General features: G+C 39.8%; 1 protein-coding gene across 5 annotated transcripts in view; it reads left to right on the top strand.

The window, feature by feature from the left end:
• Positions 1-24,064, top strand: part of PPP3CA (protein phosphatase 3 catalytic subunit alpha) — a 186,103-nt gene that overhangs the window by 152,016 nt on the left and 10,023 nt on the right. For 2 of the 5 annotated variants that reach the window (XM_079990248.1, XM_079990251.1), the window contains exons 8-12: positions 3,767-3,861; positions 9,554-9,679; positions 13,158-13,232; positions 18,850-18,876; positions 22,053-22,137. In XM_079990248.1, coding sequence (XP_079846374.1) covers positions 3,767-3,861; positions 9,554-9,679; positions 13,158-13,232; positions 18,850-18,876; positions 22,053-22,137 — 408 coding nt within the window. The remainder of the gene's footprint in view (positions 1-3,766; positions 3,862-9,553; positions 9,680-13,157; positions 13,233-18,849; positions 18,877-22,052; positions 22,138-24,064) is intronic. The other 3 variants (XM_079990250.1, XM_079990252.1, XM_079990249.1) reach the window with 2 other exon arrangements.

Here is a 24,064-nt window from a genome sequence, read left to right as displayed (position 1 = left end):
TTTGAAAAAAGTATTAGTGAGATCATTTTAAAAATATCTACTGAAGAAAACGAGCCTGTGGCATGAAAACAAAACAAAACCATAAACAGGGTGCTAACTAGATGTCCTGTAAGAGCCAGTGTGGTGTAGTGGTTAAGAGCGGTAGACTTGTAATCTGGTGAACCGGGTTCACTTCCCCGCTCCTCCACATGCAACTGCTGGGTGACCTTGGGCTAGTCACACTTCTCTGCAGTCTCTCAGCCTCACTCACCTCACAGAGTGTTTGTTGTGGGGGGAGGAAGGGAAAGGAGAATGTTAGCTGCTTTGAGACTCCTTCAGGTAGTGATAAAGCGGGATATCAAATCCAAACTCTTCTTCTTCTTCTTCTTGTATAATAATAACAACAACAACAACAACAACAACAACAACAATTATTATTATTATTATTATTATTATTATTATTATTATTTATTTATACCCCATCCATCTGGCTGAGTTTCCCCAGCCACTCTGGGCACTTCCAATCGAGTGTTAAAAACAAAACAGCATCAAATATTAAAAACTTCCCTAAGCAGGGCTGCCTTCAGGTGTCTTTTAAAGAGAAGATAGCTGCTTATTTCCTTCACATCGGTCACCACTACCGAGAAGGCCCTCTGTCTGGTTCCCTGTAACCTCACTTCTCACAATGAGGCAACCACCAGAAGGCCCTCGGTGCTGGATCTCAGTGTCTGGGCTGAACGATGGGGATGGAGAATGGAGAAGAGATTTCATTCGGTCCACATCTTAATGCAATGTGATTCTCCAAGCAAACAAACAGTATATACATAAATGTGTATATCAGGGTTAAGTGTGCATGAAGAAAATAGCATACAACATGCATTTTATTAGGGGAAATGGCATACAAAAAATGTGTATATTTGGCAAAATTGAATATGGAAACGTGAGGGATCTACACTAAAATGATGACATATTTTTGTAAAGATTTATTTTGACAAAATACAAACTAGTGCACAGATGTGGAGAACTTGACTTCAGATTGGTAAAATGAGAAACTAGGAGAAACCCAAACTGGCGGATCAGTTCATCCCTACCTCCAGGGCAGATGGTTCTAGGAGAAAAAGCCTTCTCTTGTTTTTTGCACTAAATATACCTAGATATGGAGACCCTCCACATCTGATCTCTGTGGTGTTTTTGTGACATTTTGGGGTAATTTCCGGGTTCAGGGCAATCAATTGATTGTTTCCTATACATCCTGAAATTCACCCAGCATTCTATTCAAACTGCAGTTTTAAAGGAAGTTGGTCAGCCATTATTTCCCATCAAGAAACCCCAAAAATTTCCAGAACACTATTCTTTCCTTCTTTCCTTCCTTCCAGAGCCAGTGTGGTGTAGTGGTTAAGAGCGGTAGACTCATAATCTGGTGAACCGGGTTCGTGTCTCCGCTCCTCCACATGCTGTTGCTGGGTGACCTTGGGCTAGTCACACTTCTCTGAAGTCTCTCAGCCTCACTCACCTCACAGAGTGTTTGTTGTTGGGGAGGAAGGGAAAGGAGAATGTTAGCCGCTTTGAGATTTCTTCAGGTAGTGATAAAGCGGGATATCAAATCAAAACAACTCTCCTCCTCCTCCTCCTCCTCCTCCTCCTTCTTCTTTTCCTTCCTTCCTTCCTTCCTTCCTCCCTCCCTTCCTCACTTCCTCCCTTCCTCCCTTCTTTCTTACATTCATATGCAACCTGTCCTCCCAGGAGCTCAAACCAGCGTACATGTGATGTCTGACCCCATTTTGTCCTCACAACAGCTCTGTGAGGTGGGTCAGACTGAGAATGCTTGACTGATCCAGTGTCACCCAGAGACCTATTCATCTATCTGGGAAAGCTTGTTACAACTAAAATTTTATCCAGAAATCACAGAGAGTAGGGGCCTGTTATATCTCTGTGGAATACTGTTCCACAGAACAGGAGCAATCACACTAAAAGCCTTGCTCCAAATTACTGTGGAATGGACTCCTAAGATCCTTGGAACTTGCAAGAGAAGTTCTCCTGCAGACCACAGTGACCTGCTGAGTATATAAATGATATGGTGGTCTCTCAAGTAACCTGCTCTCGAGCTGTATAGGGCCTTATATGTTGGTGCCAATACCTTGAATGTAGCCTGGTAGGTTCAGATCCATATAACTGAACCTCTTTTGAAGGCTATTAATAAGTTGCAATGATGATAGTGGTACAGCTCACACAAGCTGATTACTACTCTTTCCAGGATGGTCAGAGCAACCATTGATGCTGGGTAATTTCCTTGGTTGAAGAATTTCCTTCGGTGAAGAGCTAACAAATTTGAACTGTGCAAAAGGACACCCTGAACAAAATATTATTGCTACTATATGACAAAATAACAAGGATATTTATACCAGAGATCTTAGTGACCCTAGGAATTCCCTCCCCGCTTTAAGCAGTTCCCAAGATTGCCAGCTGCCTTTGAAATTTCCCTGTATTCCAAAATTGGTTTGCCACAGGGTGCATCAGGCTGCTGTTATAAACAAAGAGACAACCTGGGAGACCCACCTGCACTATTGCAGATGGCTGTAGTACACATACCTGTAAAATACTCTCAGTATCCTTATTGATGTACCCCAAATTCCTCAAGTTTTGTTTTTGCTCTTGGTGTACCGAAAGCCAGATATTGCTACAGAACCTCAATATGCAATTAGAGTAGAAGTGGTAGCATACTGTTCTTTTCCTTTTTCTTTTTCTCCATTTTGTTGCCAAGAGCTATAGAGATTTTATATAAGTCAGGGAACTAAAATGCTGTTGCTGATCCTTGCTTTGCCTCTTGCTAGGGAGAAAATATAATTTTTGTTGGTTTGATTCCAAAATTCTGGGGTTTTTCATTTTCATTGCTGACTGACTAAATATAGGCCCGCTGAGACAGTAACATTTTTGTCACCACAAGCAAGTGTAAATGTGCCGAGAGAAAAACTGAGCGTATATCAGAATATTTTGTGTCCCACATCCCCACACACTATTTTTTAAGGTTTGAGCACTTTGATGTCAGTAGCAGAACCTTATATATTTTGTGCACAAAATACCGGGGTGGGGTGTATGTGTTTTGTTTTTTGTAGGTCCAGAAACACATTAGCTTGGATCAGGGTTTCAAAATGCCAAGATTCCTCTGCACAGTTTGGGGTAATTCCTACCTCCTAGTACAGCAGCACGTGTCCTGGCCTAGGATGTATTAAATAATTTAGGAACGTTGTCCAGCCCTTCTGAGAGGCTTTAGGACATGCAGGGACCATGGGATAGAGAAGAATTCTTGTGCAAGGAGCCTTCCAACCGTAGTCTTTGGATACACCACATTGTTTCTTTTTATTTGGAGAGCTGGCTATTTTAAAGCATCCTTCACTCCCCTAGTCCATAGTGTGCCACAGATTGCTTTTCAGAGGTGGAGAGAAGCACCCGAAAGCAGCTTATTGTGCCCAAGCAGACTCATAAAGCTGCACATGCTTCGTTCTAACTCATTTTCCTGGAGGAAGACCTGTGAGGAAGACCTATGCCTGTCCAAAACACAAATGAACCCAACAAAAGTTGTCCACAAACTTTTCCCATTGACTTCTTAATTACCTGTAAGTCTGTGGTCTATCCAGTACGTACTCATCTTCTCTAAAATAATTGCAATGATGCACATACAAGTCTCTGTGAAATACGCGCAACGTGTATTTATGTGACTGTATCTGTGACAAGATATAAATCAGAGAATTTTATGGTATTAATAAGGTTACTTTGCCATTTGTTACAGGTATCGTATGTACAGGAAAAGCCAGACAACAGGTTTCCCTTCATTAATTACAATTTTCTCAGCACCAAACTATCTAGATGTATACAATAACAAAGGTAAGAGAACTTCTTGCCCCTGCAAACTTAGCTTTGCTTTAACTTACTTATTTCCTCTTCCATTGTTCTACCTCGATTGTGTGTTTTTTAAACTTCCCTTTAGTTCAAGGTTGATTCTTATTACACAGTTTTTGTATTAAGTGAATGGATTTGTGGATTAACTGCCTCTGGGGGGTCTTTTCCTATCTGCAAATTGTAAATTTTCAGATGTATGAAGACAGATTTCAAAAACTAAAGTCTTATTATTATTATTATTATTATTATTATTATTATTATCATGGTCATTATTAATTACCTGCCCTTCACCATACGGCCCCAGGGTGGGTCATTAAACATTAAAACTCAATATTAATAACAGTTTATAACAACTTAAAATCACAAATATTCAAATATTTTCCCACTGTGTCCTGCAGTGCTCTTTAGATTACTTTAAAGCAAGGGCAGGAACCTTTTGCAGCCTAGGGGCCGCATTGCCTTCTGTGCAACTTTCCAGGGGCCACCTATCAGTGGTGGGCAGGACCAGCGGTAAAAGTGAACAGAGCAATGAATGTAAATTTAACCTTTGTACTGTAGTCCGGTTTCTATACACACTTCTACCTCCAATCAGGCAACAGAGAGTCATCATCAGTTTTCAAGGATACAGCCCATGCAGGCAGATACACTCAGGGAGGGCACAGACAAGGGTCAGTGAAAGGCGTGGTCTGGGGAGAGCTAGTATGGTTGAGGAGATTTAACCTGCAGGTCAAACAGATCTGGGTGGCCACATTTGGCTCCAGGTCTGAAGTCCCCCACCCCCTATTTTAAACCTGGAAGAACATTGAATTTCAAAAAGCCATTGAAATTCTGGCTTGTTTCACACATGCCTGTGCATCATTCATTACGTTATTGTGTGATAATTTATAGCTCAACGAATTGACTTCACTGAAAAGCATTGTGTTTTTCAGTGTTGTTTGTGGGAGTTACAAAAGATCTACTGAGGGCTGCATATACATTTAAGGTACATTTAAAGCACTCCCCCCAACCCAAAGAAATCCCCTGAATCCTGGAAACTATAGCTTGTAAAGGATGTTGTGAATTATATTTATGAAAAGCAAATCAACAGTTTCCAGGATTATTTTGGCAGTGGGTGGTGGGGGAGGTGCTTTAAATGTGTGGTTTGTATGCACCCACAGGTATGTAATTTCTGATTGATGGTTTGCAGATACAAGTCACTAATTCATACTTGGGCCCTCAAGTGTTAAAAATGCAAGTTCAAAGCACAGATGCCCTGAACAGTCAACCTGAATTGCTTAATGCATGCACACAACGTCAGATGTTCAGTCCAGCCCATTTCATGTTAACTTAGAAGCGTTACTGAGTCTAATGAAAGTTATCTGCAAGAAACAATGCACAGGGTTGCTGCCTCAGTTGCATGAGGAATGCAGTACTGCATCAGCTAACAGAATCCTGACCATAGCTGTCAACGTTTCCCTTTTTTAAAGGGAAATTCCCTTATTCCAAATAGGATTTCTCGCAAAAAAGTTGACAGCTATGATCCTGACAGGGTCCCAAGAGGACAGTAATCTGAGATTCTCCAGTCCCACAAGGATAAGTCTCACGATTTAGAAGCACTAAACTGTGTGTGCCAACAACTGCCATATAGAGATATCCATAGTCAACTTTCAGGCCATCAGTCAGTCAGTGCCGGGAGATCCCCGTTGCAGATGATTAGGGTTTCCAAGAGCAGGTGAACAGTGCTAGAATGATTATCAGTTTCTGCCTACAGCTAGAGCTTCACTCCCACTACAGAATACAGAAAGCAATCAAGTCATGCAGTTGCATTTGATAATAGTAAAAAGTAATTCTAGGAAGCGCTGATATATTTTTCTCTGAAAGCTTAATGGGCAGCATAATTATCTTTTGTACAATATTTGAAAATTGGCAATCCTTAAACAATATAGATATGGCAGCACAAGGCTACTGAAAGAACATGCAAAACCAAACTCTCCCATTTAATCTGTGCTTTGGTTTCAGTTAATTTTTTTGGAGTTTCTTTTAACATCGATCGGTGATAAAGCATGTTTTCCTTTTGCTTTTTTGAATAATGGCTAAGGTACTTCCCCCCTGCCCTGCTCCCAGCCTTTAAAATAAAGAAAGCTTTTTTGAAAAGCAGTTTGAATAGTTGTTTTAAAGTTACTTATATTTGAGAGCAATATCAGCAGCATAAATTATTGATGTGATGTAAGTTAAAGTAGCTTTTAGATTCTCTGGATGAATTATTCATTTTATCACTTTAAAAAAAAAATCCTAAAAACATTTATGTTTTAGCCAACTGCTCTTTCGGTGGTGGTGGGGATTTTTTAGAACCTTCTTTCTAGAACTGCTTTTTTCAAATGCATCATATTAGGTTTCATAAATTATAAGTATTAGTTTTAATGTTTCAGCCATATGAGGGAACTTGACCAGTAGAAGGATTTTAGGGCCCCCTATAAATATTTCATAAAATAGCTGGGTTTTTCATTTTGGCATCAGTGATAGCAGTAATTCATTTTACTTACCCTTCCATACTAAGCCAAATCACATGTTCACATGAACAGCCAAGCTGCGTTTTGCCCAGTTCTTTTGCTGCTATACTACACTTAGCTAAGTCATGGTTTGGCTTAGCATGTTGTCGAAATCCGAGATCATGCCCAAGCAAGCCTCAAGCTGAATGAACCTCGCTTGTGCCTCTTGTTTCGTCTGTAGATATCTAAACTACACACCCCAGCTTTGGACAACACATGGCTTAGCACAGCAGCAGAATGATAGGGAACTCGCAAAGCATCCACAATCTCGTCTCCCAGAGTCTGCACTTTGGCACTAAGACATGGTTTGATTTAGTGTGAAAGGTGAACAAGGCCCCTGGTTCGTGCTGAGAAATATCTTCATTTTGAGTATTATATATGCTAGAAAAGAAAAGTGACCAGAAGTAAATAAGAGAGGTCACATTGAAATTACTGGCTCGCTTATACTTTGCATATAAGAGAATGGCAAAGCATTTTTGTCTTTTCTAGAAATCAGAGCCTATGTATCTGTCCTAAAATAACATAATGTTAAAGGGAAGGTCAAAAAACAGCATATGCTCCATTCTTTTTATATCTCCTTCACAAGCACAGCAGAGATCTTGGTGGTTCACGCTGTTAGTAGGGGGATGTAAGTGCGAAGATGTGGTTGGAATCTAAGATTACAACAAAATCCTTAGCTGCACAGAACTTTGGAGCTGGTGAGAGATACATGATCAGATCATTTCCCTGATCTCAAATACTTTTGGCTCTAAGGGGTCCATGGTGACATCTAGCAGGAGTGGAATTTGAGGGGTGGGGCAGGGGGACTACCTAGCTGTTCTGATCTTGGGGTCCCAATATTTAACCCTTTACAGTGGTACCTTGGTTTTCAAACTTAATCCGTTCTAGAAGTCTGTTCCAAAACCAAAGCATTCCAAAACCAAGGCGCGCTTTCCCATAGAAAGTAATGCAAAATGGATTAATCTGTTCCAGACTTTTAAAAAGAACCCCTAAAACACCAATTTAACATGAATTTTACTATCTAATGAGACCCTTGATCAAAAATGAAAGCAATAATCAATGTACTATACAATAAATTAAATAGGACAGTATTCCAGATTATAAAAATAAATTTATTTTTTTTCCTCACCTGCATTGATGATAGTCATTGTTTGGATGGGGGGCTTTTATCCATTTCCGCAGTCACACAATCAATCAGTAGCTGAACTGGATTCCACACTGTCACAAAAACAAATTAACTGAAAAAGCCTCAAAAACAAAAACGCAAAATAAATAGCAAAAACAAAAGTGCAAACTTAATCCATTCTGGAAGTCCGTTTGACTTCTGAAATGTTCAAAAACCAAGGCGCAGATTCTGGTTGGTTCAGGCGCCCAGGAAACAATAGCCAACAGCTGCACCACACATTTGACTTCCGAAAAACATTCGAAAACCGAAACACTTCCGAGTTTTCAGCATTTGGGAACCAAGGCGTTTGAGAACCATGGTACCACTGTACTTGTGTTAGGTTAAGAGAAAACAATAGAAATATTTAGGAAAGTAACTTTTTATATAAATACACACACACTGTAATATAAACACACACACACACGTGCACGTTAATAGTAGTTCCATAACTAATGGAGGATGCTTTGGCCATATATTTGTTTTGCTTCTTGACCTGGGTACTTAACACAAGATGATGGCCAACAACAACCTACAATTTGACATAATGTCAAATTGTGTGTCTCCTATCATCTGTGAGGGCCTACCTTCTTCATTAGAGGTTAGAATTCCACTTGACAGGTACCCATATGTCGCTTGCATGGGTAAATTGCAGCTTTGAAGGATGATTTACACTGGAGAAACAGTATAGGGGAAATGTTGTACATCTCCTCCTGCAGCTCTTAGAGCAACCCAGTTAAGTCTCTCCTGAGGCCACTTTTTACAAAAAATGATTGAGAATGTATAATGAATCGCCCACCACCTCAGTCGTGAATTCTCTTTTCTGTTGAAATTATATTAGCTGGTACAAGGCATAAATTCAATCTGGAAGCTGTTCATTAATTAAGTTAAATTGGTTAAGTTAAATTGGTTGGTGAACTGAGTTCATGCATGTCCACAGTACAGTCCCCCAATTTTCAGTAAATGAGCTTCTGGTGAAGTAGCCTACACAATTACAAAATGACATTCCACCTTTATAAATAAGTAACTGTGCAATGGCCCACAGCAAGGAAGCAATACGGATTCTCAAGGATTTCATCCAGGCTGCATTTTTAAATGAACCAACCTAATTTGCTTCCCACACTAACATGCAGAACAGAATGTAGTTATCATTCAATTTTCACATTTCTCTTCCTTTTATTATATTTTTGGATAAAGTGCATGCAAAAGTTTTGAATGTGCAACGTTCAAAATATTGCACATTTTTGTGTAGGTTTTTGTTTTGTTTTTTTAAAAACCCATTCAGATTGATGTGGAAAAAGTTAGAGCAGACATTTCAATGAACATATACAAAGTGGACACGGACCAGAAGTAGGTGGATTCGTTCCTCCCTAAGAAGTAGCTGCTAGAACAAAAGAACTAAGTAGTTTACAAGACAGTCTGAAATATTCATTTAAAATACCAAAAAAAAACAATTATTAAACGCAAGTTTCATAACTTATAAACAACCATCAGCTTTAAAACACTTATACCTATTAAAATTGTGTGTCAAAGTTACCAGGTTTTCTGGAACAATTGCTTTTTAGCAGGCACTGAAAACAAAACAGTGAAGGTTCTTGTCCAGTATCAATTGTCAGGGAGTTTGAAAGGGTAGGTGCTGCTAAGCCTAAAATACTAATTTCTTACAAGTGCAAAAAATAATATGTGACACGTAAAAATGCCAGTTCCACATATCTAAGTGGACAGATATGAAATGAAGTGATCCTTCAAAGAAACTGATCCCAAGCTGATGAGGGCTTTATATACAAATAGCAACACTCTGAATGTGGCCCAGTCAATAACAAATGGGCAGCCATTTGTTACATATTTCTGAGCATGATATATGCTCTGTTGTGTTATATGCTGACAGGGTCTCACCCCTCACTTTCGTCAAAAGTTTACCATCCATGATGGAGGATCAGGGCCCAGGCATATGATAGTAACGAATGACTTCTCCTTTCTTTTATAGCTGCAGTATTGAAATATGAGAACAACGTTATGAATATCAGACAGTTTAATTGTTCTCCACATCCCTACTGGCTTCCAAATTTCATGGATGTTTTTACATGGTCTTTGCCATTTGTTGGAGAGAAAGGTAAGTAACTTCCTTTCTTCACGAAAACAGTTTCTCTATGGACTAGGCTGAGGGAAATGGGCTGTTCACTAAAAGTGACCTGTCACACCTTGATGCACAAGATATTCTGAGGCCTAAGAAATGTGCCTTAAGGGAGAAAACCTTCTTTATGATGCGCTGAGGTCTGCAGTATGATCAACAGAAGTTCTTTTTGTTCCCAACCTTTTCTTAACAGCAAAAGTGATTTTTATTTATTGTGGTGGTGTACACTGTTAGGATATTTCCGTTCTACCTTCCTTTGAAATTCATTCAATTTTCTGAGCGGATGAGTTATCAGAGATAACGGGGGGGGGGGGAGTTTAGCATCGTTATTTTTCTGGCCTCTTTACAGCAGGCCTTTATGTCAGTGTTTCTCAAATTGAGGCTCTTGCTCTCTTTCATCACTTCTCCTATACAACTTCCCTCAATGCAAGTATCTAAGTTGTAAGAAATCCGCATAGCTTGGGAGAATCTGTTTTTACTTAAAGCTTCTATAGTACAGTCATTTTTTGTTTCAATGTAAATAGAGATGGAGCAGGTAATTATAGGAGGTGTCATACATAAATTAGACATTATTTAAATTTTTTAAATAAGATATCAGATCTCAAACTTTCTCAAAAACTAAAAGAATGACTCACGGCTTTTGGTTTGGAATTTCTGCTTCCTAACCCCAAGGCTTGAAGAGACCCACTCTCCAAATCTCACATATGCACAAATTAAAACAATTAGTGAATGGTTCAAGGATGTTCCTGTCGTGGTTCCACACCTTTGAAATTCATTTCCCAGCAAAACCTACTGGACTATCTCATTTTGTAGCTTTTGGCTCCAGTTTCCTACTTTCCCCCACCTCTATTCATGGTTTGGGTTGCCATAGTTCAAAAAGTCAAAATTCAGACACAAAAGGTGTTGAGCTATTTTTAATGAAATTCTCCAAAATCTATATTTCTGACATGGGCTGCCATACATCCAGATTTTCCCGGATATTTCAGTGATTTCCTCCTGGACTCTGTTTGCGAGGGCCGAATGCCAGTTTTGTCCAAGAAATTTCGGACATATGCCACAAATCCTAGTTTGTGTTTTGTCGCTTTCTGCTGTTTCAAGAGGTTGGGTGGGTATCTCAATGTGTTAGTCGGCTTTTATTGATACTGATTTTAAACTGACTTGCATAACTTTGAGCAGAACAACAGTGGCTTGTGGTTACTTTCTACTCAAAGAAAAAGCACAGCTTGTGTTTCCAAAGCCCTCACAAAGGTGGGGGACATACAGAATGCCTTTTAGGATGGAACGGTAGGAATTTAGATCCTGTGTGCCTTGAGTGTCATTCTAGCTATGCTTGGGGGTTAGGAGTTTTTGAAAATCACAATATCAGAAGCTTAGCTGGTGTCTGTACAGCAAAACAGGAAAAGTACCATAAGGGCCAAGAAGATGCACTTGTGGTTAATGAGCAGTCAAAGAAGCTATTAGAGGCAGGAAAGCTTCTTTCAAAATATTGAAGCCTTATCTAAATGGTAGAAAGTAGTGTTTTTTTCCAGGGGAATGCAGGGGTATGCATACCCCTAAACATTCTGTGAATCTTTGTACTTTTGTCCATTTACTGTATTTATTTTCCCCACTTTGAACTATAAAATGGTGATTTCCTTGAGTCAAAATGAGAGTACCCTTAAACATTTTTTTAGAAAAAAAGCACGGGTAAAATGTATTGCTAAAGATAAAATCACCAAGCATATAGAAGAACAAGCTTTGCTGAAGCAGAACCAGCATGGCTTCTGCAAGGGCAAGGGCCAACAACCATATAGATAGAGGTGATCTAGTTACTGTTGTGCATTTGGACTTTTAAAAAACTTTTGACAGTGTACCTCACCAAATATTCCTGAGTAAGCTTAGCAGTCATGAAATAAGAAGAGTGGTCCTCTTGTGGATCAGGAACTGGTTATGTGGAGGAAGCAAAAAGTAGAAATAAATGGACAATTCTATGAATGGGGGGGGGGTGTAGAGAATGAAGTCTTCAAGGATCAATATTTGGTTATCTGTGCTTATTAACTTATTCATAAGCATTCTAGAGTTAGGTGAGCAGTGAGATGACCAACATTGCTGTTGATACTAAATAGTTCAGGGTGGTTAAAGCAAAAACAAAAAACCCTTACATAAAAATGTCATTCATAATTTAATCTGCATAATGTCCACCATTATTAGTAGCCCCCCTTTCTTGCAATATTTCAGTTATAACCCAATTTGCTGTTTAGCTTCTATTTTTAAAAAATAGAAGCTAAAATCCAGTCCTTCCCCAGAATTTTTCAAGTTGGTTCTGGCAGCTGTTTTAATTATGCTTTCTTTGTAGAGAAGCTATTCAATTTTCCCTTACCATTCCGCCTGTCAGAGCATATTTGCTATAAACATGTTTATTTTAGGTATACATCTAATTGTGCACCTAAAAATGTGATTTGTCAATATGGCAGATAATTGAAAATGGTTGTGTCATGCAGACCCACTGATCAGGGAAATGGAACAAACGGCAATTTCCTGTTGAATGTACACTGGGGGTTGTATACAGCTGAAGTTTACTCATAGCAGACACATTGAAATTAATGGACATAAGTTGTTCATGGTCAGTAATATCAGTGGGTCTACTCTGAGTACAACCATTGGTAGCAAAGCCAAGTTTGTTGCTGCATAGTATGTGAAACAGTCCTAAGAGGATGAGAAGCTTTGGAAAACCGACATTACCATGTGCTTCAAATACATTACAATTTGGTAAATGTATTTTAGGCTAACCTCCAAGTTCAACAAAATAGCTTAAACAGAACTGCTTTTTCAGCAAAATCCAGGGTGTGCTGGTGCAGAAGTCTCCTGACCTTAGAAAGACGCTATCAGCTTGCATTAACAACCACCTAGTGCTAGGTTTTGCTTTTTTCTTTGAAGCATTCATTTAGACAGAAATGCCTTCTTTCCCTGTTTAAGCATTGCTGGGTACTTAGCTAAAATATCTTATTTTTTGTCACTAGCAGCACCCAATAACCTCAGCCTTGTGCCTAGTACATGAGAGAAAGTGAGAGGAATGAGTAACAAACCTTCAGTGGGGACTGTAGAAAGCCTGACCCAAACTGTTCACATTGAGCCAACAAACCAAACTTATGAGGAAAAGACACTAGGCTTTCCGTTTGTTGTTCAGGCACCAAAAGGGAGGGATGAACATCTGTATATTTCAAAACAGGAACTTTACTTGTGCAGTGATCCTTCAGTTTTGGCAGTGGACAGTACCAATTATCCCTTATTAACCACATGAAATCTTGGTCACTCTGCATATTCACACAAATAGCATCAAAAGTCCGATGCTATTGGCATATGCAAAGTGTTATTTTGTGCTCTGACTGTTATTAACTCCACTACACTGGCAGCTTTTGTGTCAGACACATCAGGTATCTCCGTCTCTCACACATCTTCCATGTGGTTTTCTTTGTAGTGACAGAGATGCTGGTCAATGTGCTGAACATTTGCTCAGATGATGAACTTGGAACAGAGGAAGATGGCTTTGATGGTAAGTGCCTTGTGTCTTCTGCTCAAGTGGTGTGTTCCAATTAACGTTTGTGCCTGAAAACCGTCTTTATTAATCTCAAGGGAAGTCATAGGGTGGGATATGGGAGGAACTCTCTGGACTACAGTTAAGTTCTTCCAAGCTGCCCAAGACAGTGTTCCTGCTAGACAATGGTATGTTTGCTTTTATGCATGGTTTGTTGGAAAAGAATGAAAAATATATCCTTCTCTTTTTTTGCTCCTCTTCAAATCAAAAAGGCACACAGTTCCAAAAAATACCTTCTCTATGCCCAGAAGCCTGTGCAGAATGGGCCCAGTCATTTATATGAACAGAATGTGAAAGTTGGTTTTCCCTTTGCCTGATAATAGAAGGATATTTGTCTTGTTAGTTATTACAAAGTTCTTACGTTAAAGGCCAGCCATAGGGTGGCAGTTGAACTTTAAGTTAAGGTCCTCCCTGCTTCAGAAACAACAGGTCCCTGATGAGACCATTGTTCTTCCATGTCCAAAACAAATAGATCATTATGAATCTATTCCACACACCCCAGCACAATACAATTTTAGACAATCCAAAAATCTTGGCTTGGCTCCTTAGCCAACCATCATCTGTGATCACTGTGAATGCCCTCTGTGATAAATGTGAGTGTCTCTTAAAGAAGCTTATCACAACTTGTTCCTCCCTGTGTCCTCTGTCATGTACAGAGAATCTGGGGAATAGGGGTGGTTTTTCGCATTTGTGCTACAATATGAAGAAGGTAAGAAATTAGCAGGAGCATCTAACGAACAGTGTGAAGAGCTCCAGCTGTTTCTTGCCTTATTTTAGAGTTGCTGAGAACTCTGGAAAGGGGATCCACATGGTGCTGGACATCTCCTGGCAAGCTGGTGTGAAAAAACTTGTGTTTAGAGATTTAACTCTTCTCCCAGTAAACTGAGAGTTTGATCATGGTTTTTCCAAGGAAGACATGATAGACACCATGGAGTGTGTGTATTTAACATGCATAGCTGCTAGATTTTGTTTCGGCATGGCATTCCCAACCTTGAGAGTAACAACCTTCAGCATATTGCACTAACTGGAGCTTTGGGATTGTTTTATGGGCTAGCACTTTATAAGTCTTTCAAGATCACTCAGTACAGTGGTGCCCCGCAAGACAAATGCCTCGCTAGATGAAAAACGTGCAAGACGAAAGGGTTTTTCGTTTCTTGAGTTGCTTCGCAAGACGAATTTCCCTATGGGCTTGCTTCACAAGACGAAAACGTCTTGCGGGTTTGCTTCCTTTTTCTTAAAGCCGTTAATACCCAGGGAATCCGCGCTCCGCAAGATGGAAAAATTGCAAGACGAAGCAACTCGCGGAACGAATTAATTTCGTCTTGCGAGGCACCACTGTAGTTATGGAAGACTATTGTTCTAATGACTGATTCCCCTCTCCCACCAAACTCCATTGTTTGAACAGATAGATCAGTTCAGCTGTTTGAGAGAATAGTGGCTTTGCCAACATAAAGAGGCCAATTTAGGGTCTTCTGTGTCTTCAATCACTATGTCTCTTATTAATGAAATCTTCAAATGTGATCAGAGTAAATAAACTCGGCGCAGTTCCTAGTCTTTCTGCCTACATATTAATTTTATTTCTGAGGCAAGAGGGAACCTACAACACACTGAGGTAAAATAAAATACAGAGAGGAAGTATAGATAAGAATGGGTGGTCATTGGGTTCTTGTACATTTTGGAATGCCGATTGTTAATTTATAGTATTGATATAGAAGCTCAGTCCTATTCCCACTGTCTGTTTATTGTGGTTGGCAACAACATTCATCTAAAGCAGGGATAGAGAAATGGTGGTCCTCCCAGATATTTTTGGACTCCAACTCCCATCAGCCCCAGTCAGCATGGCCAGTGGCCAGGGATGGTGGGCATTGTAGTTCAGTGACATCTGAAGGGTCATGGGTACCCCATCACTGATGTAGAGCCAAGGCCATAGGGTTCTTCATCCTAAAAAGGTCTAACAAACACAAAACCAGTCTTAGAACTGATTTCATAGTGTGAGAAGAAAACCTGCAAGGTAGCCTTTATCTTATGCATACCACGTGTATATATTATGATGGGGGATAATGCATTTTATTTCAAAAGTGCCTTGGTATCAGCTAGTAATTTTACATCATTGTGCAGGCAGAGTATTGCTGTCTATTATTTCTATGACCTTATAGTGTACCAAATGCTTTATAAACCATATCATGTTAAATTCTACCTTATTGTGAATAAGTTAATACCCGTACTTTAATGGAATAATTTTCATATAATGTCTTCTGCTTTCCCTAATTGCTGTACTTAGACTATATTTTCATCTCAGATGCATGAGACAGATTTTGTTCCTGCCTTGAAGACTTGTTAAAAGTTTTCTAAAACTTTTTTGTTAGGACTCGTTCTTATTTTTAGCAGTGGCTTAAGCTGAAGTCATAAATACATATGGTGTAGAGTAGCTTCTTTCTCTTTAGTGACCATGCTGAAAAACTACTGTCACAGAATCTAAGGATTCAATTTGAAGTATACATATTAGGGACTTAGCCTTCAATCCTAAATTCCACTTACCTCAGGGTAAGCCCCACTGAATTTAGCAGAATTTATTTATGAGTAGACAGGGTGAGGGTTGCTCTGTTGGTCCCTGTGAACTAAGATTCTCCTTTAAAACAAACTGGTCAGTTTTTAAACATGCCAACTTCAAATGATAGGTTATGAGGATGACTTGCTGAACAATTTGACTGGTTGAATATCCCCTTGTTTGTTTTAAAGCACAGTCCCTAGTTCATATGTAATACTAAACTGAGATACTTTAGAAGTGGAACTGAAGTTGGCTGTGTATAAGGAGGAGGGGAGAGTGTGCGATCCCAATACTTTGGTGAGATTTTGCACAAGAAATAATGTTGGAAGAATGGTAATATTTATAGGCAAAGGTTCCATCAAAATTCTCAGCAACTGGTATTCAGAGACATACTTCCTCTGTCAGTGGAGGCAAAGCATAATCATCATGGCTAGCAGCCACTCCTATTGTCCATGAGTCTGTTGAATCAGTTCTAAATCGTGCAGGTCTCACACAACCACAGCAGGCTCCCTGCTCTGTCCTCATGGTATGAGCCTTTGGACACCCAAATAGGGTGAGGCAAGCAGCACATTCAAGAGCTTCGGTGCCTCCAAAATGGGACACTGGAAACTTTTGCAAAAATAATGTTTGTCACATCAAGCTGGCCTAACTTTAACCAGAGTACAAGGCTTGCTAGTTTCACCATCTGCCAGTGCGGAGGCAAGGATTGAGTATAATTGGGAATGAGGGAATATTCCTTCTAACAATGGTTGCGTACACGTGTAACGCTAAACCATTCCTGCTTTCCCCCTGCCTTCTGTGAGGCTAGGAAGACTTATCAAGTTTAGTTTCATTCTCAAAATGCCAGCTTTTATAACCAAAACTGTAAGGGAGGGGACTGTCCCTGAATACTTCAAGCGTGCCTCTTCTTTCAAAGAGATACAAATTTCTCAAACCATCCAAATTGGTTTTTTCATTTGCATTTCATTTTCAATTGCTTGGCTCCTAGTCATGCCTGTTGATAAGAATCTACATTGTCCCCATTCCAGTATCTGCTAAATAGCATATTTGCCACAACCAAACTAATTACTTAAAAAAGAGCCCACCTTATATGCTGTTGTGATAATATTCCTCATTCTTTGCTCCCTGACTGCTGATTCAGCTCAGTGACATTTTTCTTCTTCATTGCCTTCCTTATCCCCAACCCTCATTGCTTTTTAACCTGATTGCCTGGGGCATCCCACATGATAACCATCTATGATCACATCACACCAGATGCATGCTGTTGTCAACAAAATCACATGTGTTGCCACAGCCAGGTTAAATAGCAGTGAGGGCAAATGGTCCGAGAAGAGATGAAAATAGTATAGAGAAGCAATGGCAGTAAGTGGTGGAAAAGGACAACAGATAGCTGGGGAAAGAAGCACTTTTCATTTTAAAAAGTGAGAATAATGTGAAACTAGGTTTTGGATTAGATCTAAGATCACAACCCATCCAAGTACTGAAGCAGAGACTGCATTAGATAGATAGGTAGGTAGATAAGATTAGATAGAATTTTCTTGATGGAACTCTCATAAACAAATAGCTTGTTGTAGCTACCATTTATTTTAGAAGAATCTCTGCTGATTCTAATTAATATGTGTAGATGAGGGACTGGTGTCTAGCAGCAGTAAAAATAGGCTTTCTGAGACAGTATGCCCTGTGATTATTTGTTCTGGCCTGTTGATTTGCCTGCTTTAAGGGAATGGAAAAAACTTAAATTCTTATATAAATGCAATGTATCTAAATTTATTTTGGTTTAATCTTGTATTTGTCATCAAATATTCTTAAAGAGGGAAAACAAAGCAATATGCTGGTTGGGGTTTTTTTAAAAAAACACACACACAACTTTGCCTATTGCCTAGCAACCTGAACTAGTCTCTACAACTAGCTCACACTTTATGTGTTATTTTCCTAATTAATGGCATTCCTGGCTTACTGAATTTGACTTAGATGATTAAAAACCTTAGGAGGCACTAATTAAAATTATGCACTTACGATAGACGGCTTGACAGCGGACAACTTGATTTGTCCTTTGCACTGTCATCAACAGGACAAACACTTCTTCTTAATTAAACGTGGTCTAATTTTTTCTTGCTTAGTATAATTTCAGTGAAATATAACTGTAGCACTTGGCACGTATTTAGTGGACAGGACCTCCTAGGGATTTAGAGTTGGTGCATAGCACATTGGCTAGAAAGTGAGCAGTGAGTTTTACATCTTGAGGAGTTTGTTGATTGCATTGTGAGCGAAAGATGGTTATCAAAATCCCCTGTGGATTGTTGCATGTGTGATAATTAGTGTCTAAAGTGTTTTTTACTTGGGGAAGTCCATCCCCACATCTCAACAAGGCATTCATTATGTCTTGGGCCCATACAGTCAATCCCCCTCGGCTAGTCCATGCACGTGCTCTACTCTGCATTTTATTTTTACAGCAACCCTGTGAGGTAGGTTACACTGAGAGATAGTGACATTCCCAAGGGCATCCAGTGAGCTTCGTGGCTCAGTGGAGTTTCAAATGAACCTCCCCCATGCTAGTCCCTCCCACACACCTTTGACCACTGCTCCATACTGGTTGTCATTTACATGGCAGAAATGCCATGATGAGTACAAATCCATACATAGACATGCCCCTCTCCTCCTCCCCTGGTTAACATGTAAAGGTTGATCCCCTTTAAAAAGAAGTTGCATGCCCCAAGCACCATGGCCAACAATAGACCAGCCTTGTGGTTGTCTTGCTGCATTTTAGTTTATTGAACAAGTTACTAACAAGGCTTTGAGCTGCAGAGTGCTTTTCTTCTCATCATTGTTTTTTTCCATTCCTTCTTGATGTTCCCTGCCTAATTTTGTTTCTTTTCTATTTTTCAGAATCACTTAAGCATTGCTTTCCCATTGATGTTGTCATGTTTTATACTTTCCTCCTCTGCCTCCCCTCCCCCCTTTTTTTTTTAAAAAAAATCTGCAATCTTCACTGATCTGTTTCTTTTCCCCCCTTTGGAATATCATAAGAAGATCCTATTTATGCGCAGAAGAAAGGTATTATTAAATGGGCAAGAAAGGCTTACATTTAATTTGCTTTTGTGTGACTTTTCCCAAGTGCTAACTTTCAGGAATTTCCTTCTTCATATCGGCCACTGTGATCCCTCCCATTTAGCACCAATGCTTGATTCTGCCACAGTCTCTGCTCTGGACTGAACACTAGTGCCCACTTACCTTAAATGCTTGAAAGTGAGCACATTCCCTACCTAGAGTCAGGAAAATCACTGCATTTATTTTGGTAAGGATTAAGCTACATGTGATCGTCCATGACAGAGCTATGTCTTTGAAGGCATGTTTGCCCCATTCACATTTAAATCAGGATAGGCAATTGAAAGGGCCATATGGCATGGAGATCTCTAGCCCTTCCCCACCAACTGCTATAATTTGAGCAGACCCTCCTCCCTGCATGCAGGGACATATTAGGAGTGGAGGGATGGGGTGGAATCAGCACCTCCTGCCTGAGCACAGCTTTAAATTGCACTGTACATTTCATTCATGAATGGGACAAAGCTGCAGTTTGGGCCTTCGACTTGCTGTGAACCTCCCTGGGAACTTGATGAAGGGTGGTATACAAATTTAATAATAAATAAATAAGCAAATAACCTTTTTCTTCTAAAGTGTTGCCAGTGTGTCATATTTCTCTTCTAAGCATCTGGTAGCGTCAGAATGCCTGAGGGACCAGGTCCAGCTCTTTCTTATGAACTGAGCCCATTGCCTCGGGCATCTTCCTTGTCGGTTTGCACTGTTCCATGTTGCATAGGAAGATGGTGTTGAAACTAAATGAGTACAATGGCTTTTAATGCTGAATGAATGTCATGGAGACTATAGAGTCTAAATTTTCTGCAACATTTCTTGTCTCCTTTTTCCTACAAGTATTTATGTTCTTTTCTTGTTTTTCCCTTTCCCCCACTATATACCTTTCAGAGACAGTCTCTTGTCTTTATCATTTTCTTTCCTTGTGGTACCACTCAATGTGTTCCACTTTTCCTATACAGTGGTACCTCGGGTTAAGTACTTAATTCGTTTCGGAGGTCTGTTCTTAACCTGAAACTGTTCTTAACCTGAAGCACCGCTTTAGCTAATGGGGCCTCCTGCTACCGCCGTGCCGCCGGAGCACGATATCTGTTCTCATCCTGAAGCAAAGTTCTTAACCCGAGGTACTATTTCTGGACTAGCTGAGTCTGTAACTTGAAGCGTATGTAACCCGAGGTACCACTGTATAGTATTTCCCCATATTCTAGTTTTCTGATTAAACAATTACAGGGTTTGCTCCCTTGAATCTGTGTTTCACCCGCCAATTAAAAATTAACATGTGCTAATAAATCCTGTTCCCCAATCCTGTCCTTTGTACCTCTGGCAAGTGATATTTTCTGATTATTTACCTACTTTGAAATTATTATTGTTATTTCGTAGAATCATTTATGTGTTTATTATTCAACACTTAAATCATTAGTTTCTATGTTACACCTAAGGGCCCAAATTATCAGCCTGCAGATCATTAAAAGAAAACAAGACTATAAAATCTGATTGTTAAATTGAACAGGAACACAAAATAGATTGAATTCTATTGGATCATTGTTTAATTAATATCTGATACACGTGATATCGCTGTCAGGCCTCTCTTAATCATTTTTAATTACTAGCCACTTTTAATTGCATTTTTGCCATTCCTATTTAAAGTCGGTGCACTCTTATTTAAAACACACACATAATCTCCCCTCCTCACTGCTACACCTGAGATATCCCATCACATTGCATTTTCTGGTACAACTGTGAGAGAAAAACCTCATTTCCCTTTCTGACCGAGATTCTGAAACCCTCCAAAATAACCCCACCACTTAAAATAACAATGTATAGGAATTTTAAATACTTCAAATGTAAAATTCTTTATGTTTGCTGCTTCTCAGATATGCCAAACAAAAATTTTTGAATTTGTTTCAAAGTTGAGACATGCAAACTTCTAGAAACCAATTGTAGGATTATTTTGTGATGCATTTATTTCCTCTCCCATTCTGTTGTAAACTTTATGGCATAAGATGCAGTGAAACCTTTCATTATGTCCTTGAAATCAAAATCTGCAGGCACAGGACAGTTAGAAGTTAGATTTGCTAGCTATCTCAGTCCCCCTAGTATGCAGGGTTGGCCTTAGCATTAGGCAAAGTGAGGCAGCAACCTCAGGCGGCAGATGTTGAGAGTGGCTGCAGACCCTTCTGTGCCTCTTGAGCTCTGGGCCCCAGTAATAGCAGAGCTTTTTTATTGCTGGCCTTAATGTCTACCCTGAGGCCCTTAAACTAGCCTGTTTTCCTCGGGTGTGATGGAGAACACTGTCCTACCACCTGTGTAAGATTCAGCTGCCAGTCAGGAGGGCTGTTCTGCACCTGGAATGGGGAGTCAACCAAACGTCCTGAGTCAGCCCCAGTGGTATGCAGTCGCAGGCACTCCCTGTCAAATTGCAATGGATGGTGAAGGCTTGAGTGTATTTATTTCTGTAGTTAGGATTGCTGCTTCCTAAGTCTGAGCTGGTGCTCTGTATTCCTCACTCAGAACATTAGAAATAAGAAGTCACTATTTCAAGTTTGCGCTTTGAAAATATTTTAACTGCTGGGTCAAGATAAAGGCAATTTGGAGATGAGTTAAGCCCCAAGGATAAAAAATTTTACTCCTAGACTTCCACAGGCTCCCTGCAGTGGTTTGTAGTGGTTTTGTTGTTGGTTTTTGTATACACAGGAAGGTATTGGGGGGCAGGGGCAGAAATTGCTAAGATGTTTTCTACCCTAGCTTCGATATTTTGGTAGGAATAGAATGGGCCCCAAACTTAATAGTTTCTCTTTCCCATTTATTTCAATAGGGATAAATTGGGATTGCTTAGTAAGTTAAATTTTCATTTTTAGGAAGGAAGGAGACAACTAACCCTATAATTGTTGGGATATTTGGAGTATAAGGGAGTTTTGGTTTGCTGAAAGGGTTTTTCCAATATTACAAACAACTGCTGTGGTCCCGAACAACCACATTGGCATGGGAGGCTTAAATGGTCTAATTCTGTGGTGTTGATATATCTTTCTCAACTGGGAAGCCAGGCTGCCAAAGCATTAGAAAAAGCACTCAAAATTTATCATTACTAGCTACTAAACATTTTAATTCTTCATGTTTATTATTATTATTTCCCCTTATAGGTGCCACAGCCGCAGCTCGGAAAGAAGTTATAAGGAACAAGATCCGGGCAATAGGCAAAATGGCTCGAGTATTCTCTGTGCTGAGGTATGACTTCTTTGCTACTGTTTATTACAAGGATGACAAGGTGCTTTAATAAAATGCTGCTTCTCTGTTGATGCACTCGCCATTTGAAAGCTTTGTTTTTAATTCCCTCAAACTGGTTCTGTTTCATCCAGAATGTAGCCTGGATCATCATCATCATCACTTTTAATGTGTATACCGTCTTTGTATCTTACAATACCCAAGGCAGTTTACAAGCTGATGAAACAAAGAATGTACACCTTATAACAATCTAATGCAATACAAAAATGTGATAATAAAACATAACTTTAAAATACGCAACCTACATCAAATAAAGTAACATTCAACATCCAGAGAGAACTGCTAGATGGACCAATGATCTGAATTGGTATAAGGCAAATTTCAATGTTCCTGTGTCTCTAAATTTGGCCTTCCTCCCTGCTGCTTTGCAGCCATTCAGGAGCAACCAGGATTTCCAAGTTCATGCCAAACCACCAAACATCTAATGCTGTCATAAATCACAAAGAAGATGAAATCATTGGGTTCCAAGCCGCAGCACATAATGGAAATTCCAAATGGTTATAATCCTCATCAGAATATAGCCGTGAAGGATGCATACTTGGCAAATTCATTAAAATGCAAATACATCAGGCTGTTGATATCTCTACAAGATAAGCCTGCATGGCTATCAAAGATGTGCCAACAAGGTGTTAATTAAGAATAAATTGGAATTTTAATCTTAATAGCAGGCCTCTGCCAAGGAAGTTTGCATTAAAATGATGCAGTCAGGAATGTGTTTCTCATGTCTTTGCTACTCCTTATCCCAGTATAGTCATACCTTGGTTGTCGAACGGAATCCGTTCCAGAAGTCAGTTCGACTTCCAAAAACGTTGGACAACCAAGCTGCGTCTTCTAATTGGCTTCCTGCATGCAATCAGAAGCCACATCGGATATTCAGCTTCCAAAGAACGTTCGCAAACTGGAATACTCACTTCTGGGTTTGTGGCGTTCAGGAGCCAAAACATTCAAGTCTCAAGGTGATCCAAGGTACGACTGTATTAGAATTAGAAGGTAGAGGACCAGTTGTTTTATTTATTATATATGTATCCTGCTTTTTAGGCCTAAATTTGCATCCAAAGTGGCTTACAGCAGTACAAAAAAATCCAATACATAACAACATAAGTGGCATCCAACTAAATAATTGCACACACTGGACAACCTCCACTTGCACAACATAACTTTTTGCCCTCTGTGCTTGCTACACCATCCTCACATCTGCTCCAAGGAGTTAGGGAACAGCCATAACAGATTTATTGGGCACATGGAGGGGAAGGAAGGCCTATTCCACAAGTGGATGTTGTTCTGGTCATGCAAGGATTTAAGAAGATAAGAAGATCCAGGTGGAACAGGGAAGTCCCACCTAGTCCAGCATCCTCTTCTCACAGTGGTCAACCGGATGCCAGTAGGAAACCAGCAATCAAAACAGGAACACAAGAGCCCTCTCTCCTCCTGTGGTTTCCAACAGCTGGTATTCAGAGGCATTGCTGTTTGCAGCTGTGGAAGCAGAGCCTAGACATCGTTGCTAGTAGCCACCAGAAGCCCTCTTCTCCATGAAGTTGTCTCATCCTCTTTTAAAGCCATCTAGGTTGGTGGCCATCAGTGCCTCCTGTGAGAGTTGGTTCCATACTTTAACTATGTGCTGTTGTGAAAAGTACTTCCTTTTATCTGTCCTGAGTTACTTAGTGCTACTTTGGATACAACTCATGTATTATAAAAATGTAACGAGGGTATGGTCTGTGGCCATATGAGCTTTAGATTTGCTAAAGGAAAGCGGTTCTAGGTCTGGTCAGTGCCTGGATGGGTGACTGCCTGGGAACCACATGCACTCCACCTTAGGTTCCATGACAAAGTGGGATATAAATGAATAAAGATGTTACCAGAGGGAAGGGAA

The sequence above is a fragment of the Podarcis cretensis genome, assembly GCF_951804945.1.
Source record: "Podarcis cretensis genome assembly, chromosome: 9".
Lineage (NCBI taxonomy): Eukaryota > Metazoa > Chordata > Lepidosauria > Squamata > Lacertidae > Podarcis > Podarcis cretensis.
Note: the sequence above shows the minus strand (reverse complement) of the source record. Positions and strands in the feature narration are given on the sequence as shown.